Source organism: Myotis lucifugus, unplaced genomic scaffold (assembly GCF_000147115.1).
Source record: "Myotis lucifugus unplaced genomic scaffold, Myoluc2.0 scaffold_162, whole genome shotgun sequence".
Classification (NCBI taxonomy): Eukaryota; Metazoa; Chordata; class Mammalia; order Chiroptera; family Vespertilionidae; genus Myotis; species Myotis lucifugus.
In genome coordinates, this window is record NW_005871210.1 from 679140 (window position 1) to 696741 (window position 17602).

A 17602-nucleotide genomic window follows, 5' to 3' on the forward strand; every position below is an offset into this window, starting at 1 on the left:
GACCTGCATGCCTGTGGGGGAAGAAGAGCGGGAGGGGGAAGGTGAGGTGTGCTGCCTGGAGGGAGACTGCACTGTGGTATCTTCATTTTGAAGGTTTTAAAGGCTGGGAGTTTTAGGGAGGTGTTATAGGATGAGCTCAATAGATTATTAGTTCTATGCTGATGTTCCAAAATTAGATTTATTCCCTTAACTTCATCTGCCCTTGGGTGTAGTAGGCACAAATGGCACTAATAGGATCTCTGCTATCTATCTCCTGAGTAGGGTGATTTAGGCTATTTACCCTCTGGCTGGGGAGAGGTGCCACCATTACATTCCTGTCAAGTGTCCTTGGTTTAGCGAAGATAGGATTTTGCCATTTGCTAGATGGCTGTAAACTACTTGGTGACTTCACCATCTGCCCGTTTCCCTATTCTTGTTCTGGCTTACTAGCCTCAGTTTGGGGGATCAACACCCCATCTTGACCACAGATGATCTGCAGGAACCTCTGCAGTGAAGGTGGGAGCCCCACAGGCTGGGGTGGTATCTGAGAAAGGGTCGCTGTGGGTGTGGGAGGCAGTGAGATGGAAGGTGGGGATCCACTGGCAGAGCGGGTCGGGGCGTCTGGAGATCTGTGACCAAGTCCAGGCGGTCCCAGGACAGCTCGAGCCCGCCGGTCCACTCACTTCCCTGAAAGGCTAATCCCGAACGAGGAGCAGGAAACGCCGCGGGAGGACAGCTGCCTCGGGAGAAAGGGCAGGGAAGTCCGCCGTTTTCCCGCCACTGCCGAGGGCGTGACCCCTGACGTCAGGCTCCGCCTTCGCAAAGTGGCGGGCGGCGGGCTCCGCCCTTACCAAGATGGCGACACGTGGGAACGGAAAGAGCTTACAGATTTTGCGTAGATCCTGCCTCCGAGGTGGAGGCGGGACATCCCTGCGGAGTGCGCCCGCCCCTTCCGCTGTGCGCCCGCGCGGCGCGATGACGTAACACGCTCCGCCCCGACCTCTCTGGCTCCCTGAGTTCCTGAGTCGTGTGCATCGGCAACGGTAGTGACGCGTGTTGCCCGGAGGATGGCGGCCGCCGGCTTACCCCGCGTGGTTCCCAGCGACCTGTATCCCCTCGTGCTCGGCTTTCTGTGCGACAACCAACTCTCGGAGGTGGCCAATAAGTTCGCCAAGGCAACAGGCGCTGTGAGTCCCGGACTTGGTTCACGAGCTGGGGTGGGAGGACCACAGGGCTCCGGGCCCAGCCATGGTTAGGTTTCCAGGTAGAGAGGTCCGTGGGGTCCGCAGCCCAGTGTCTGCGGGGCCTTCGTGCGGGTTTTCGGTGGTGACTGGAGAGAGCCTGGAGTCCGCGAGGTCTTGACGAGGTAGCGCTGAGTCTTGTAGCTTTTTCTCTGTTGAGCGGTGCAGTGGCAGCAGCGTGGGACCCGCGTGGTCCAGATCACGTGGCTGGCGGAGTGGGAGCACCCCAAGAGGGAGTATCCAGTCTCACCGGAGGCTTTGGAAGCTCCTGGTTGCTGCTTTTGGCTTTAGTAGTTGGTGGAAAGCGTGACGACCTTAACTCTCAATCGGATTTACTGGGGAGTCAAAGATACATAAAATGCTTTAGAAGGGTGGGATTTTCCGTAGTAAAGAAAATGAACGAGAGTAGAGGCAGGATTTTGCTGTTCGTTACGCTGAAGTAGCGTTGAGCATCATAGTTCTACCGTGCGGGCATAACAATGAGCTTGGATCTTTGACTTGTGGAATCAAATATAGGATTGGGACCAGGCTTTGTCATTCATTTAAAGACGTATAACTGGGGCAGCTTGATTAATCTGAGTGTTCCTATTTCTATGGGGAAGTCATCATACATTTTATAGGATTTTTGTGAGTTTTAGTAATATATACAAAGTGGCAATCCCATCCAGTGCCTGGTGCTCATCAGTGAGTGAAAGCCTTTAGCATTGGGTTAGTAACTTAGGATGTTCAGAAGACATGTGAAAGGAAGATGACTAGGAACGTGAAAGGTTTGGAATCTACATCTCAAGAAAAGCAGACATGATTGCATGGGCAAACACCTTGAGAGAAGATAGAATCTTTGGGAGTCTAGGTCTTTTTTCTTTCTTATTTTTTTTTTTTTTAACTTTTATTGATTTCAGAGAGGAAGGGAGAGGGAGAGAAACATCAATGATGAGAGAGAATCATTAGTTGGCTGCCTCCTGCATGCCCCCTACTGGGGATCGAACCCAGGACCCTTCTGTCCCCAGGCTGACGCTCTATCCACTGAGCAAAACTGGCTAGGGCTCAGAACCAGGACTTTTTTTTTTTTTTTAATTAAATCTTTATTGTATTACATATGTCACCCCCCCCCCATTGACCCCTTCTAGCCTACCTCCACCTCCCCACCCCACCCCTGCCCCAGGCCTTCACCACCCTATTGTCTGTGTCCATGGGTTATGCATATATGTATACAAGTTCTTTGGTTGATCTCTTCCCACCCACCCACTCTCCCCCCACCTTCCCTCTGAGATTCTGCAGTCTGTTCTATGCTTCTATGTCTCTGGATCTTTTTTTTTTCCCATTAGATTCCACATATGAGTGAGATCATGTGATACTTATCTTTCTCTGACTGGCTTATTTTGCTTAGCAAAATCTTTGTGGAGGGCTTAGTAAGGGCCAGATGCTTTTTCCATATTCTAAACACTTTATATGCTTTATCTCTTATCTCAACAATTTAAGATGTATAGTATTACCTTAGCCTTTTATAGATAGAGAATAAACTTGCTTAATTGGACCTGCTTTCTGATTTAGCTAAACTTTTCCCAGCCCAGTGAAACACCCCAACTTCTCTTTCAGGTAATTGTCAGCAACACAGCAGTAAATATCAACAGGAAGCAGATTATTATTATAGATCATGCAGTGGGAACAAAGGGTAAAATATTTAACTGCAGCAGTGTTTGACTATATTCTGTGCAGTGAGAAAACCTGGAGTCATTTTTAAGGTCCACCATTTCTTCTTTTCAGTTGGGTAAAGTTTCTAAACTTTCTAAATCTCTGTTTTCTGGCTAATGAAAAAAAAATAGGATTCCACCCAGTCTCCTATGTACCTACTCCATGACTTCTGTGAGGATCAAATGAGATGAGGCATGGGAAAACGCTTCACAGACATTTGGTTACAGTGTATAATGTTTGCACCTCACTATAAAGCAAGTCATGTTCCTGGGCTGAAGAAACTGCAAGGAGGCTAGTCGCTAGGGAGAGGAAGCCGGGTGTTGCTACTTAATGTCAATACCCTGACAGACATTTAGCATATTTGCATATTAGCCTTTTATATATCTATCTAATCTAATAATAGACTAGCAGGGTAATTGACCATACCTTCGCTACGCCTCCCATTGGCTAATCAGCGAGATATGCAAATTAACACTTCGGTGTCGGGTGAATTTCCCGCCAAAATATAAGATGGCGCGTTAAAATGCCTATATCTTTTGAAGTATGGGTTCGATTGAAATGAAATATTTGGTAATACGCAGTTACAATCGGCCCGAGTTTACACGTTTCCCGCACTCCACCGCAAATCTATATGAACCGAGTTTAAGACGGCTCCCGCAGAGTACGCGCAATTCACGTGAGCCGACTTAACTCGTTTCCCGCAACCCAAGTGTTAACCGCCAACAAAGATGGCAGTTAATTTGCATACATAGGCACGAAGCAGCGGAGTGAAGACTGAAAGGCGGCTCCGGCCAGAGCGAAAGCCTGGGACTCGGGTGCCAGCAGCCAGGGGGAGGGAAGGTGTATTGCACGAATCTTTTCATGCAACAGGCCTCTAGTATATATAGAATGATTTCAGAGAGGAAGGGGGAGGGAGAGAGATAGAAACATCTATTTTTTTTTTTTTAAATATATTTCATTGATTTTTTACAGAGAGGAAGGGAGAGAGAGATAGAGAGTTAGAAACATCGATGAGAGAGAAACATCAATCAGCTGCCTCCTGCACATCTCCCACTGGGGATGTGCCCGCAACCCAGGCACATGCCCCTGACCGGAATCGAACCCGGGATCCCTCAGTCCGCAGGCCGACGCTCTATCCACTGAGCCAAACCGGTTTCGGCTAGAAACATCTATATATATAAAACCCTAATATGCAAATAGACCGAACAGCTGAACTGAATTGGCCTCTATGACATGCGCTGACCACCAGGGGGCGTGTGTGGAACAGGGCAGACATCGGCTGTGGTGGGATGGTGGAGCAGGTGAGCAGGGGCATCAGACCAAGGCGGGACGCTGGTTGCTGTCATTGGGGTGAGCCTCTGGTGGCTATTGAAAATTCTTTGCTCCTGCCCAGTGCTCGCATCCGCTGCTGGCGCTGGTGCCGCTGCTGGCGCTGGTGCCGCCGCTCGCACCCGCTGCCGGCACCCGGCTCCGGTCCCGATCGCTCAGCGCCATCAGCAGGTGCAAGCAGTGGCTGTAGGCCCCGATTGCCCCTCAGAAGCAAGGGGAGGTGGAGAAGCCCTGAGGGGTGCTTGGGGCAGCAGCAGCTGCTTGCACCCGCTGAAGGCGCCGGCCCCACTCACACCTGCTGCTGGCACCGGCCCCAATTGCTCCGCACCGTCAGTGGGTGCAAGCGGGGCCGGCACCATCAGCGAGTGGGAGCAGTGGTAGTGGGAGTGGGGCTGCTGGCAGACGGGACCGGGGGCTGTGGCAGGAGGGGTCAGGCGGGGGTGCAGAGGATGGGCCGAGACCTGCCCCTGTGCCCACCACAGCCTCGCGGCCCACAGTTCCTTTCAAGGTGAATGAATTCGTGCACAGGGCCCCTAGTCAATGATAAGAGAGAATCATTGATCAGCTGCCTCCTGCAAACCCCCTAATGGGGATCGAGCCCGAAACCCGGGCATGTGTTCTCACCAGGCATCAAACTGACCTCCCGATTTTTAGGTTGACACTCAACCACTGAACCACACCAGCAGGGCTGGATGCAGTTTTGTATACATGACATAGCTTTTTACCAATCTTCTCTTGGAGGCTGGTTTCCAGTGATTTGGTATTATAAACCACATTGCAGGAAACACTCTCTTGTATAAATGTTTGTGCCCTTGTTTCATGGGTAAGGGTAAGTTCCTAGATAATGCATTGCTAGAGTGAAAGGAATGCACATTTTTTTAATTTATTATTTTTTTAATTTTCAGAGGAATTTTTCTATTGATTTTTCAGAGAGTGGAAGAGAGAGAGAAAGACAGAAATATCAATGTGAGAGAAACACATCAATTGGTTGCCTCCTGCATGAGCCCCAACCAGGGCCTGGGCCAGGGAGGAGACTGCAATCGGGGTATGTGCCCTTGACTGAAATCGAACTTGGGATGACACTTTGGTTCCGCAGGCTGATGCTCTATCTACTGAGACAAATCAGCTAGGGCAGGAATGCACATTTTATAAAGGCTTTGATAAACAGGATTGACAGGTGGTCGATAGATGGTGTCAGAAACTATAGGAATATCCCAAGTTTTTGATAAGTATTGATTGGGAAATACATAAGTAAAATGTTTTCCTTTTTTTTTCTTTTTGTTAACCCTCACGAGGATATTTTTCTATTGATTTCCAGAGAGAGTGGAAGGGAGAGGTAGAAACAGAGATAGAGAAACATCTATGTGAGAGAGACACATCGATTGGTTGCCTCCCGCATGCACCCTGACCAGGGCCGAGGATTGAGCCTGCAACCAAGGTACATGCCCATGACTGGAATTAAACCCAGGACCTTTCAGTCCACAGGCTGACATTCTATCCACTGAACTAAACCAGCTAGGGCTATTTTTCTTCTAATTTGTGCAAGTAAGAGAAGTTATGAAAGCTATAACTTTTTAAAAATCCTCATCTGAGGACATGCTTAGAGAAAGAGAGAGAGAGAGAGAGAGAGAGAGAGAATCGTTGAACGGCTGCCTTCCATACGTGCCCTGACTGGGAATCAAACCCACATCCTGGGCGTGCACTCCCAACTGAAGATCAAACTGGCAACCCTTTGGTGCACAGAACGATGCTCAACCAACTGAGCCACTGCCACTGGGCTGAAGCTGTAACATTTATATGAACTATGGCAGGGGTCCTCAAACTATGGCCCGCGGGCCACATGCAAATACAAATACTGTATTTGTTCCCGTTTTGTTTTTTTACTTCAAAATAAGATGTGCAGTGTGCATAGGAATTTGTTCATAGTTTTTTTTTTAAACTATAGTCCGGCCCTCCAACGGTCTGAGGGACAGTGAACTGGCCCCCTATTTAAAAAGTTTGAGGACCCCTGAACTATGGTAATCCTATATAATAAAAGGCTAATATGCAAATTGACTGAACGGCAGAACAACCGAATACCCAATGCAGGAGCTGCCCCCTGGTGGTCAGCCAGAAGCTGGGCTCACGGCTGGCGAGCAGCGGTGGTGGGCTAAGAATGTCTGTCTGACTGCTCCCGGTGCGAGAGGGCGCAGGCCGGGCTGAGGGACCCCCCCACCCCCGAGTGCACTAATTTCGTTCACCGGGCAACTAGTAGGTAATAAAACAGGTCACTTTTAAGAAAAATGTTTTTATTGAGTTTTGAGAGAGAGAAACATTATTGTCATCAGAAACATCAATTGGTTGCCTCCTGTATGCACCCCGACCAGGGATCAAATCCACAACCTGGGTATATGCCCTGACTGGGATTCAAACTGGTGACCTTTCTGTGCACGGGACGATGCTTAACCAACAGTCATACCAGCCAGGGCAAAGCGGGCCATTTTTAACCAGACAATAACAAAATCTGATCTCCCCTAGAATAACCAGGATAAATTTTTCTTACCCAGCTCTTTGTCTTTTCTCCTAAAGACCCAGCAGGATGCCAATGCCTCTTCCCTCTTGGACATCTATAGCTTCTGGCTCAAGTAAGTCTTTCCTGTACCATTTTGGCTATTTTCTCCCCTCAAGTATACTGGGCTTTGTTTCTTGGTTTGGGAAGGTCCTGGTCACCCAGAAGTTAGCCTGGTCTACCTCAGTAGGTCCACCAAGGCTCCAAAGCGGAAATTACAAGCAAATGGACCAGTGACTAAGAAGGCTAAAAAGAAGACTTCGTCCAGTGACAGCAGTGAAGACAGCAGTGAGGAGGAGAAAGCCCAAGGACCTCCAGCTAAGAAAGTTGGTAAGACCGGGTAGGGAGTTGGGGTTAGCAGTTCAAGGAAAAGGATTTGTAGTCTGCCTATACTGCCTAGCTGATTCTTAGTGGGACCTGTGCTTTTGTTCAGCTGTACCTGCCAAGCGTGCCAGTCTACCTCAGCATCCTGGAAAGGCTTCAGCCAATGCATCAGAGAGTAGCAGCAGTGAAGAATCCAGTGATGATGAGGAGGAAGAGGAGGACGAAAAGAAAAAGCCTGTCCAGGTTTGCAGCTTGGGAAGGAACGGGGTTGCTTAAGGGATCAGGAAGAAGAAACCTAAAATCTTGGCTTCTAGCTTGTGATCAAGAGCTGGTGGTGGGCAGGTGATTATGGGGCAGAAAATCTGGGGACTTGCAGAGATGTGATAGAAGCATGAAGCCTGAAAAGGATATGTGAGGTTGAAGTTAGACTCGGAATCTAGAGTAAATCAAGACAGGTATTGGGTTTCCCTGGGACACTGTCTAGAACTTCAGGGGTAAGGGAGTGTGTTTTGTATACAGATGTTGGGAGCTCCAGATAGAGAATGGCAGGGACAGGGTAGTAGGTTGTGTGGCTGAACTTTTTGTTTATTAAGAGTTTGTTGTCCTTTTCATGTCATGTCCTGCTTAGCTTTCCCTCGCCCCTGCTGCTCTGTTAGCCCCTAAAAAGTAAAAGCCGATGAAACTTTTTACCTTAAGATGCTCCTGGATACCCAGAAGCTCTTGCCTAGTCTCTCCATTGTGTGTTTTCTCACAGAAGGGAGTTAAGCCCCAAACCAAGGCGGTCAAAGCTCCTCCTAAGAAGGCCGAGAGCTCTGATTCTGATTCTGACTCAAGCTCAGAAGATGAGGCACCAAAGAACCAGAAGCCAAAGGCAACACCTGTGGCAGCTAAAGCTCAGGCTAAAGCCCCAGGCAAACCAGGTACTATTTCTGTTTCTGTTTCTAAAAGGCCAGGCTGGGGACCAGCTTGCTCTGTGGATAGGTATTTAAATTGCTTTTTCAGCACAAGGGTGAAATGGTACTGGTGGTTGAACCAGAGATATTGATTAGTGTTATATTTATATTGATTTTAGAGGGGGGGGGGCAGGGGGAGAGAGAAACATCCATTTGTTGTTCCACTTGTTTATGCATTCATTGGTTGCTTCCTGTATATGCTCTGACCAGAGATTGGACCCGCAACCTTGGTGTATTGGGATGATGTTCTAACCAACTGAGCTTCCTGGCCAGGACCTAGTTTATAGTTTTTAAAAGATGCTATTAATGAGTAAAATATTTCATAATTAGGGGCTAGTAACTAGAGAAACAGTTTGTTGGCAAGGGAAAATGTATTTTAAGAAATGGTATCAGTTTGTCATTTTTTAGTTGCATTACATAGACATTTTATGTTCCCACAAATCCCATTTTACTATGACCACTTGCACCCCTATTCCTTGTTCTTTTCACTACCATTTTTCCTCCTAAACCTTCATGCCATAGGACAAGTGAGAAGATTTATTCTATAATCTTCCTGTAGTGAAGGTTAGATTATGATTTATAGGCGCTTCTCTGGAAGTTGGAATAAAAGACTTCAGGGGCATATTTAAATTATTTGTCAAGGGCATGTACCTTGGTTGCGGGCACATCCCCAGTAGGAGGAGTGCAGGAGGCAGCTGATCGATGTTTCTCTCTAATCGATGTTTCTAACTCTCTATCCCTCTCCCTTCCTCTCTGTAAAAAAAAATCAATAAAATATATTTAAAAAAAAATAAAGATAGAGTAGTTTTATTCCTTATGTTGGGCAGGAAAAAAGGCCTCCTTGATATAGTAAACCATAGCAGTCTCCTTCATGCCTGCTCTAGAGGCAAGAGAATTGATAAGACTCCCAAGTTCTGAGCTAATAGGATGGAGGTTTTTATGGCCCTTTAATTTCTTGATACTTCTAACACTTTCTTTTTTCTTAGGCACTCCTGCTCGGGCAGCACCTAAAGTAGCTAATGGCAAAGCAGCTAGCAGTAGTAGCAGCAGCAGCAGTAGCAGCAGCGATGACTCAGAGGAGGAGAAGGCAGCAGCCATCTCTAAGAAGGTCTGGACCATAAATTCTACCAGGGAAGAGAGGGGTCTGGGGGTTAAAGGGGCAGTCTCCATTTCCTGGCAGGATTGGTTGGGTCCACATTTTCCTGTGGTAACTGATTTTCTTGTATGATGCAGACTGTGCCTAAAAAGCAAGTAGCAGCCAAGGCTCCGGTGAAAGCAGCTGCCACCCCTACCCAAAAGAGTTCCAGCAGTGATGAGGACTCCTCGAGTGAGGAGGAAGGGGAGGAGGAGCAGAAAAAGCCCATGAAGAAAAAACCAGGTGACCAGATATGGGGAGTCAAGCTACATGACTATTACCAGGGCCCATGTGCAGAAGGACTTCTGTAGTCACCACGTGGACCTCTCCAAAGAACTGCTTGACACGTCTGCTAGTTTCTCCCAGAGAAAGGAGAAAGGCGCTGTATCTTTTATAACCTGGACTTGAAAATGACATGTCAGCATCCCTGCCATATTCTGTGTGTGGAAAATGAGTCACTAATTCTAACCCACACTCAAGGGAAGGGGTTAAACTCCATCAAAGAGTTTGTGTACATATTTTAAAATCACCACACTCTCCCTTTTAAACAGGTCCATATAGTTCAGTGCCCCCGCCTTCTGCTCCCCCACCCAAGAAGTCCCTGGGAACCCAGGCTCCCAAGAAAGCTGCAGAGAAGAAACAGCCTGAAGAGAGCAGTGACGACAGCAGTGATGAATCTGGTGAGTCATCACCAGTGGTGAGTGGGTCTGGGGAGTGTTTGAGAAATAGGAAGATGAAAAAGCTCTTTCCACTGAAGCAAGATAGGACTAAAGCTCCGTGTTTTATGCATCCTTTTTATTACTCCTGTTTGGGTCTGGACTCTGGGCCCAGCCTAATGCCATAAGTTCTCTCCAGATTCAAGCTCTGAAGAAGAAAAGAAACCGCCAGCTAAGCCAGTCATCTCTAAAGCAGCCACTAAACCAGCTCCAGCAAAGAAGGCAGCAGAGAGCTCTTCAGACAGCTCAGGTGAGGCATATGGAGGCCCTCCGAGCAGGGGGCACTCCAGGGGCTCTTCTCAGTCTAATTTGTAATTTGGGGAGCTATTCATTCTACCCTCTTCTTGTCTAGACTCTGACAGTTCTGAGGAAGAAGCTCCTGCCAAGCCAGCCAGTGCCACCAAAAATCCCTCAAGTAGGCCAGCTACCACTCCCAAGCAGCCTGCAGCTAAGACAGCCACAGCTCTCAAGCAGCCTGCAGGCAGTGGCCAGAAGCCTCTGACCAGAAAAGCTGATAGTAGCTCCAGTGAGGAGGAGAGCAGTTCTAGTGAGGAGGAGGAGGATGTGGGGAAGGCGAAGAAGACAGTGGCCACCCCTAAGGCCAAGGTGATGGCCAAAGCAGTGCCATCTTTGCCTGCCAAACAGGCCTCTCAGGGTGGTGGAGACAGCAGCTCTGATTCAGACAGCTCTAGCAGTGAGGAAGAGGAGGAAGAGAAGGCATCTAAGCCCCCAGCTAAAAAGAAGCCACAGAAGACAGCAGGAGCTGTAGCCCCTTCCAAGCCAGCCTCCACAAAGACAGTGAAGGCCAAGAGCAGCAGCAGTTCTTCAGATGACTCCAGTGAAGAAGAGGAGGAGGAGGAGGAGAAGCCCAAGGGCAAGGGTACTCCTAGACCACAAGCCCTCAAAACCAATGGCACCTCTACACCGACCACCCAGAATGGAAAAGCAGATAGGAACAGCAACAAGGAGGAGGAAGGAAAGACAAAGGCAGCAGTAGCAGTTTCTAAGCCAGGTCTGTATCCACAGAAGCTGCCCTTTTGGGTACCCCCCCCCCCCCAATTAGGATGGGATAGATACTCTTGGGGGGATGGCATAGAGAGAGGAGGCATAATGACTAGGTTCCAGTTGCAGGCCCTCAGTGTGGCAACATGGGCAGAGGAACAGGAAACTGGTCTGAGTCTGGCTTTTTGTTTTGTAGGTTTAGGAAAGAAACGAAAGCAGAATGAGGCTGCCACGGAGGCAGAGACTCCTCCAGTCAAGAAGATAAATCCTCAGACCCCTAACACATTTCCAAAAAGGAAGAAAGTAAATTGTCTTCTTTTCCTCTCGGGAGCTAGCCTTTATTTATTTTTTTATTATTAACAGGAGGAAATAAAATTTTAATACATGTGTGGGCAATTCACATATGCATGAAAATTTCAAAGACTGAGGCAACATTGGGTATATAAGCCATATTTGGACAAAGAAGAAGGGGTGGGGTATTATATTTCAGAAGTGAGAATGGGGAGCTAGCCTTTTAAGAGTAGAAAGAAGAATCTGGAATCATTTTGATAGCTCTCTGCCTGTCCTGGCAAAGGTGCACATGTGTGTAGCTTAGGAGGGCTTTTCTGTCACCTGACCACTCCGTCTTTAATTTGGTACTTCGTTCTTATCCAGGCAGAAAAAAGGGCATCATCCCCATTCCGAAGGATCAGGGAGGAGGAAATTGAGGTGGATGCTCGAGTGGCAGACAACTCCTTTGATGCCAAGGTGAGGAGAGGGAGTCACCATTCTTGAGCAGTGTTGGGTGGAAGAGAGGACAGTTTTGCTTCAGATTGGTGGGAAACTCCCTGGGTTCAGGTTGCCTTGAGAAGGGACAAGAACGTGACAGGGCCCTGGTGTCCTATGTGTTGACCACCTCTCTCTACTCACCAGCGCGGTGCAGCCGGAGACTGGGGGGAACGAGCCAATCAGGTCCTGAAGTTCACCAAAGGCAAATCCTTCCGGCATGAGAAGACCAAGAAGAAGCGGGGCAGTTATAGGGGAGGCTCCATCTCTGTCCAGGTTAATTCAATTAAGTTTGACAGCGAGTGACCTGCGGTGATCCTAGCAAAGCAGGGGTGATGATCCAAGACTACTTACTTTCCCCAGTGGACCTAGGAGCTCTCAGCTCTATTAGGGGAGGTATTGGTGAGGACAGCAGCCTAGAATAGGTCTGAAGACATTGTATCGGAACATCCTCTCTGGTCCTTTCTGTGTTCGTAGTTTTGTACAGACTTGTTTGTGAGTGTTGAGTAGCAAGGACAAGGTAAGGGGAGTGTTCTTTTTAAATAAAAATTAGTTTTAGTTGTCATCCCCTTCTCCCTGTTCTGTGGAAGTCCTCATGCTGAGAAATTTGTATATTTTCTATTGAATCATTTCCTATTGATTTTTGTTGTGATTTTCAGAGGTGTGTTCCCATAGATAAAAGCTATTGCCCAAGACATAGTAAAGGTTACGTGTGAATTTTTATAATTGGAGAATTCTGCCTATGTGAGTGCACATGTCCACATTTCATCCCTCCTATTACTCAGCCCTGGTGAGGGGCAGTTGAGAATGGTTAATGTATATGTCTGTTAAGCATGCACTATGTAGTTCTTCCTCATTCATGCGGTCTAAGACTGACGTTTTCAGCCAGCATGGACGTAGCTACTTTGGGGGATAAAATTAACTGTTTTGTTACAGGCAAAATTATGGTGTGTGAATGCTGTGGAGTCAGTCTGAATATCTTGTTTTCTGTAATTTTATCACTATTACGGAATATTTGCAATACCTGTTTTTTAATTTGAAAGCATAAACTTTTTTATTGTTCAAAAGACTTGTTTTGGTGACTTGACCTTTAACAGTGTTGAGTACTAAATTGAAAACTGCATCATCTGATTTTTTTATATTTTAGAGAACAAAATAACATTAATCTGGAAAGTACATATCACTTGGTATGTCTATCTTAGTAGCAATACTGACACAAAATTAGTTTCAATAACTCCTGTGTGGTTGGGAATCATTGATTAAGAAAGTGAAAGAAGAAAAATAACCTCAATCCTCAGTAGGAATTAGATTACATTAGGTAAATTTATAGGTCACCTATGTATGTGCTAATGAAAATGGGAAGAACCTTTACAATGCATATTATCTGGTAAAACTTGAATAGAGTGGGTTTGGGAGAGCATCCTAATAGGATTAATGTGTCTTGTAGTTGCTATGTGGGAGCAAGTGATGTGCCCCTTTCAGAACCTTAACTGTCCGTAACAGTGGAGGGGACGATAAAAACCAGTGAGCAGCGCTATGGTAGGCTAAGCTGGCTGATGGTAAAGCTGCAGGTCATGCTGCCTGTGCTCAGCCAGAGCACAGTGGAGAAGGAAGAGTCAACAAACTGGAGACTGGGCTGTCCTGTGGTGGGAAGGTGTGCTCCAGTTTCATGGGCAAGGTATAGGTCCTGAAGTTAACTTCCCCTTTTTTGGATTCCATACTCTCCAAATAACCTGATAATAACCTGGTTTTCCATGTAACTGCCTCTAGGTAGGAAACGCACTGTTCATGCTGACATAGGTGTTTCAGTCTGCATGGTAAAGTTATACATCTTACTACAAAATAATAAACTGGTTGGTTTCTAATGTGTCATGGAGTTTTATTGTGAGTCCAAAGCTCTCCTACCTCCTATTCACACCAAAACAACTTGGGTGCCAGTTAAAGGGCTGGGATCCACACCTCTGAGTTCACTACAGAGCCTTCTTGGGGTTGGCCATACCTCATCTCTTGGTGCCTTTTCCAGGCAGTAGTCCAGCCAGTGTGTAGTCTAAATTGGGGTTGGCAAAATGGCCTATGGGCCAGATCCAGCCCACGGCTTGTTTGTGTATTACTTAAAGGGCTTAAAAAAAAAAAAAAAAGAATGACAAACTTCATGTGACCCACAAAGCCTACAGTATTTACTATTTTACAGACAAAGTTTGCTACCCCTTGGTATAAATCAGTGATTTCATAACATCAGCTGAAAATTAGAATCATCTGGGGTACTTCTAAGAACACTGGTAGCCATCCAGGGGCCCATTCCCAGACTGGTTGAGTCAGATGCTGGTGTTCTCTGGTGAGGCCTGTTCGCTTCCAGGTGATTCTAACAAACAACCAGTATTGAAATCCACTGATCTAAGAGGATCTGAAAAATATTTTTTCTTTCCTCTCATGGTTCCATTAACAAATGTCCTTGTTAAGTCTGTATAAATATCTTAAAATAAATACAATATATATGCATTAACTTTTCTACTTAGATGAATAATTTGTAAGTGTACTGCTTATTGTTTAAAGCTATGACTTATTTTTTTCTTTTGCATTTTATAAACACCTTTCCCAGTCTTGTTTGCTTTTTTAACTTAACAGACCTCCTTTCCCCTTAGGCCTGAAACTGCTACATATATGCAGCTAATGTGTTACACAAATGAGGCAGTTTAGCAAATTGTCTAACAGCATTTAATGGGAAATTACTTAACGTTTCTGAGTTGGCTTTCATATTTAAAATGAGAGTAGCCGAAACCGGTTTGGCTCAGTGGATAGAGCGTCGGCCTTCGGACCGAAAGGTCCCAGGTTCGATTCCAGTCAAGGGCATGTACCTTGGTTGCGGACACATCCCCAGTGGGAGATGTGCAGGAGGCAGCTGATCGATCTTTCTCTCTCATCGATGTTTCTAACTAACTCTCTCCCTTCCTCTCTGCAAAAAATCAATAAAATATATATTTTTTAAAATAAAATAAAATGAGAGTATTATCTCATCTGTAAAATCTGACTACTCTGAAGGGTTGTAAGGACGGAGAATTTAGAGCATTTAGCACGGTCCCTGGCACGTTGTAAGCACTCCGTGACTATCACTTGGATAATAAAAGAGGATTTTGGAAATGACTTTTTTTGGTGTCCTTGTGATGTGCAACATGCCATTTCATCAGTGACTCAAATAGGAACAGAGTCAATGACAATTTTTTTTTGTCATTTGTTTAGTATCTTTATTCATGATGCCAAGGATTGACATGCAGAATCGATCTTGTTTATTAGAAACTTTAGTTTTATGAGGGATCTGAAATTCCCACCTACCACTGATGGGTCCTGGCACTATTGCTGAAATCCACAAATTCAGTGAGTCACACACAACTCATAGTTTTGTGCTGCACAGGTTATATTCTGACTGCAACCCAACTTTTTTAGGGGGATATTAACTAAATCAGGGTTTCTCAATCTCGATATTTCCATTTTGGGCCAGATCATTCTTTTTTTGTGGAGGATTGCCCTGTGTGTTGTATGTGGAGCAGCATCCCCCAGCATGGATACCCAAAGTGCTATATAATTCCCTGGAGGCAAATTATACCTAGTTGAGAACTACTGGGACTAGCTGAGTATAAAGTGATTTGCTTAGGGTTGATAACTGCAATTTAGTGGCACATGGAGACAAGAATCCAGGTCTCTGTCTGAAAATCAGCCTGTCTGTGTACCAGCCATAGAGCTCCAAGAGAGCTCAGTGTCTAAAGGGGGAAGTTGGACATGGGAACAGTTCTGTGCAGTGTGCTGAGTCCTGTCACCAAGGGCCAGAGTAGCACTGCAAAGGGGACAAGCAAGAAAATCCTGACCTTGGTTCAGGATCCCGAGGAGAGGAACAGCTTAATTTACCATGCAAGGAAGAGGACATTTTTCAGTGGGAGAGGAGGCCTTTTTTGGATGGATCAAGAGGGTGTGTAGAAGGTAGGGGCAAGATAATGCTAAGTCTGACTCAATGAAGATTCAATACCCATGGCCAAGGCAGGGATTAGTACTTTATTTTGTCCCCCTGGGTATTTTAGGGGATTGATAGTCCAATGCAATGTTCCTGGTGCTAATACAGCTGCCAGGAAAGCAAAGTTCCTGCTGATCACTTGAGTTTTCACCTGCGCCCTGCAGAGCCTGCTTAAGCTGTCTGCAGTTTCTGAACAGGCCAGTAGGTGGGGCTTTTGCCCACTGCAAGGAGCTGAACTAGACCAGTTAAAAAGCCTTACATTGTCATTATTCCAGTTACATTCAACAAACTCAGAATCTGCCATGAGTTTTTGGATACAAGCCATGAGGTGAATTAAGACATAGGCCCTCATTTGAGGACCCTTGTTCTGGAGTGGAGAAAGGCCCTTCTGATTATGAAAGCTTGGCTTGTAGAGGGTGTTCACCATGGAACCTCCAACTTTCCTCTCAGGTTCTACAGGGCCCTGGAGTTCCCACAAGGGGGGTCAGCCACAGGTCCCCACTGCAGACCTGAGCCTTCCTAGGTCTGGATGCTCAGAGGCCATGGCACTTTCCCATCTTCCCTTTCTCCCCTCCTCTCCCAACATAATCCCCTTTGGAGCTCAGGTTTGAGAATAAACACCAGACTCCCACCTTGGAAGTGGGTTGGACGGTGGGAGGAGTACAATATTTCAATAATTATTAGCCTGCCAGACACACATTCATACATTCAGCAAATATAAGTGTTTACTATGTGCCAGGCACATAATATGTGATTTTGTGTCAGAGACTTTGAAGACACAATCATGAGTGAATAAAAAACAGTTCCAGCGATCAAAGTTTACCTAGTCTAATGTGGGGCAAATATATTAATCCTCACAAATAAAGTGTAAATATAAACTTCAGTGAAATGAAGGCAAAGTGCAAAGAGCTATGAGAACATGTAACATGGGAACTGACTCATGTTATGGTAGGACTTCCTCATGGATGGGGTAACCATGTAATTTATCATTTACACTGGGATGCTTTTGAGAGTGAAAGGGAGAGCTGTTAGTAATTAGGCTAAGACGAACAGAGGTAAAAAGACTATCCCAGGCAAGTCAGGACATGGTCACTGCAGTAATAAAAATCTTTACTGAGTGAGACTTGAAGGTGAGAATTACTTAGGTGAAGGTGGTGAGGATGAATGAGTAGACCTGTGTGTTTTTTCCAGCTAGATGGAATAGCGTGTATAAAAGCCTTTTTTAAAAAATAAATTTTTATTGTTCAGATTATTACAGTTGTTCCTCTTTTTCCCCCCCATAGCTCCCTTCACCCGGTCCCCCCCCCATGCCCTTACCCGCCCCACTGTCCTCGTCCATAGGTGTACGATTTTTGTCCAGTCTCTTCCCACACCCCCCACACCACCTTCCCCCCGAGAATTGTCAGTCCACTCCATTTCTATGCCCCTGATTGTATTCTATTCACCAGTTTATTCTGTTCATCAGATTTTTTATTCACTTGATTTTTAGATTCACTTGTTGATAGATATGTATTTGCTGTCACTTTGTTGTTCATAATTTTTATCTTTACCTTTTTCTTCTTCTTCCTCTTCTTAAAGAATACCCTTCAGCATTTCATATAATACTGGTTTGGCGGTGATGAACTCCTTTAGCTTTTTCTTATCTGTGAAGCTCTTTATCTGACCTTCAATTCTAAATGATAGCTTTGCTGGGTAGAGTAATCTTGGTTGTAGGTTCTTGCTATTCATCACTTTGCATATTTCTTGCCACTCCCTTCTGGCCTGCAGAGTTTCTGTTGAGAAATGAGCAACAGTCGTATGGGTACTCCCTTGTAGGTAACTAACTGTTTTTCTCTTGCTGCTTTTAAGATTCTCTCTTTGTCTTTTGCCCTTGGCATTTTGATTATGATGTGTCTTGGTGTGGTCCTCTTTGGAT

The 17602-nt window shown here is 46.0% G+C and overlaps 1 protein-coding gene across 4 annotated transcripts; it reads left to right on the forward strand.

Annotated features, from left to right (window-relative positions):
- The first annotated feature begins 991 nt into the window (after positions 1 to 991).
- On the forward strand, positions 992 to 13822 carry NOLC1 (nucleolar and coiled-body phosphoprotein 1). Of its 4 annotated transcripts, none has more exons than XM_014461868.2 (13): positions 994 to 1166; positions 6810 to 6865; positions 6977 to 7119; positions 7223 to 7356; positions 7868 to 8033; positions 9053 to 9174; positions 9300 to 9444; positions 9753 to 9881; positions 10057 to 10167; positions 10270 to 10929; positions 11116 to 11222; positions 11574 to 11666; positions 11832 to 13553. In XM_014461868.2, the coding sequence occupies exons 1-13, from the start codon at positions 1047 to 1049 to the stop codon at positions 11988 to 11990; spliced, it is 2145 nt and encodes a 714-aa protein (XP_014317354.1). In that variant the 5' UTR covers positions 994 to 1046; the 3' UTR covers positions 11991 to 13553. The 4 variants fall into 4 exon arrangements, with proteins under 4 accessions (XP_023615576.1, XP_014317355.1, XP_014317354.1 ...); XM_006095877.3 differs by having other exon boundaries at positions 6980 to 7119; XM_014461869.2 differs by lacking the exon at positions 11116 to 11222 and having other exon boundaries at positions 993 to 1166.
- The last annotated feature ends 3780 nt before the right edge of the window (positions 13823 to 17602 follow it).

What these genes read in the sequence shown, in the direction of transcription:
- NOLC1 (XM_014461868.2), top strand. Translation starts at nt 1,047, where the DNA reads ATGGCGGCCGCCGGCTTACCCCGCGTGGTTCCCAGCGACCTGTATCCC. An exon ending in CAGCAGCCATCTCTAAGAAG is followed by an intron (nt 9,175 to 9,299) that starts GTCTGGACCATA and finishes TGTATGATGCAG; the next exon opens with ACTGTGCCTAAAAAGCAAGT. An exon ending in GAGCTCTTCAGACAGCTCAG is followed by an intron (nt 10,168 to 10,269) that starts GTGAGGCATATG and finishes CTTCTTGTCTAG; the next exon opens with ACTCTGACAGTTCTGAGGAA.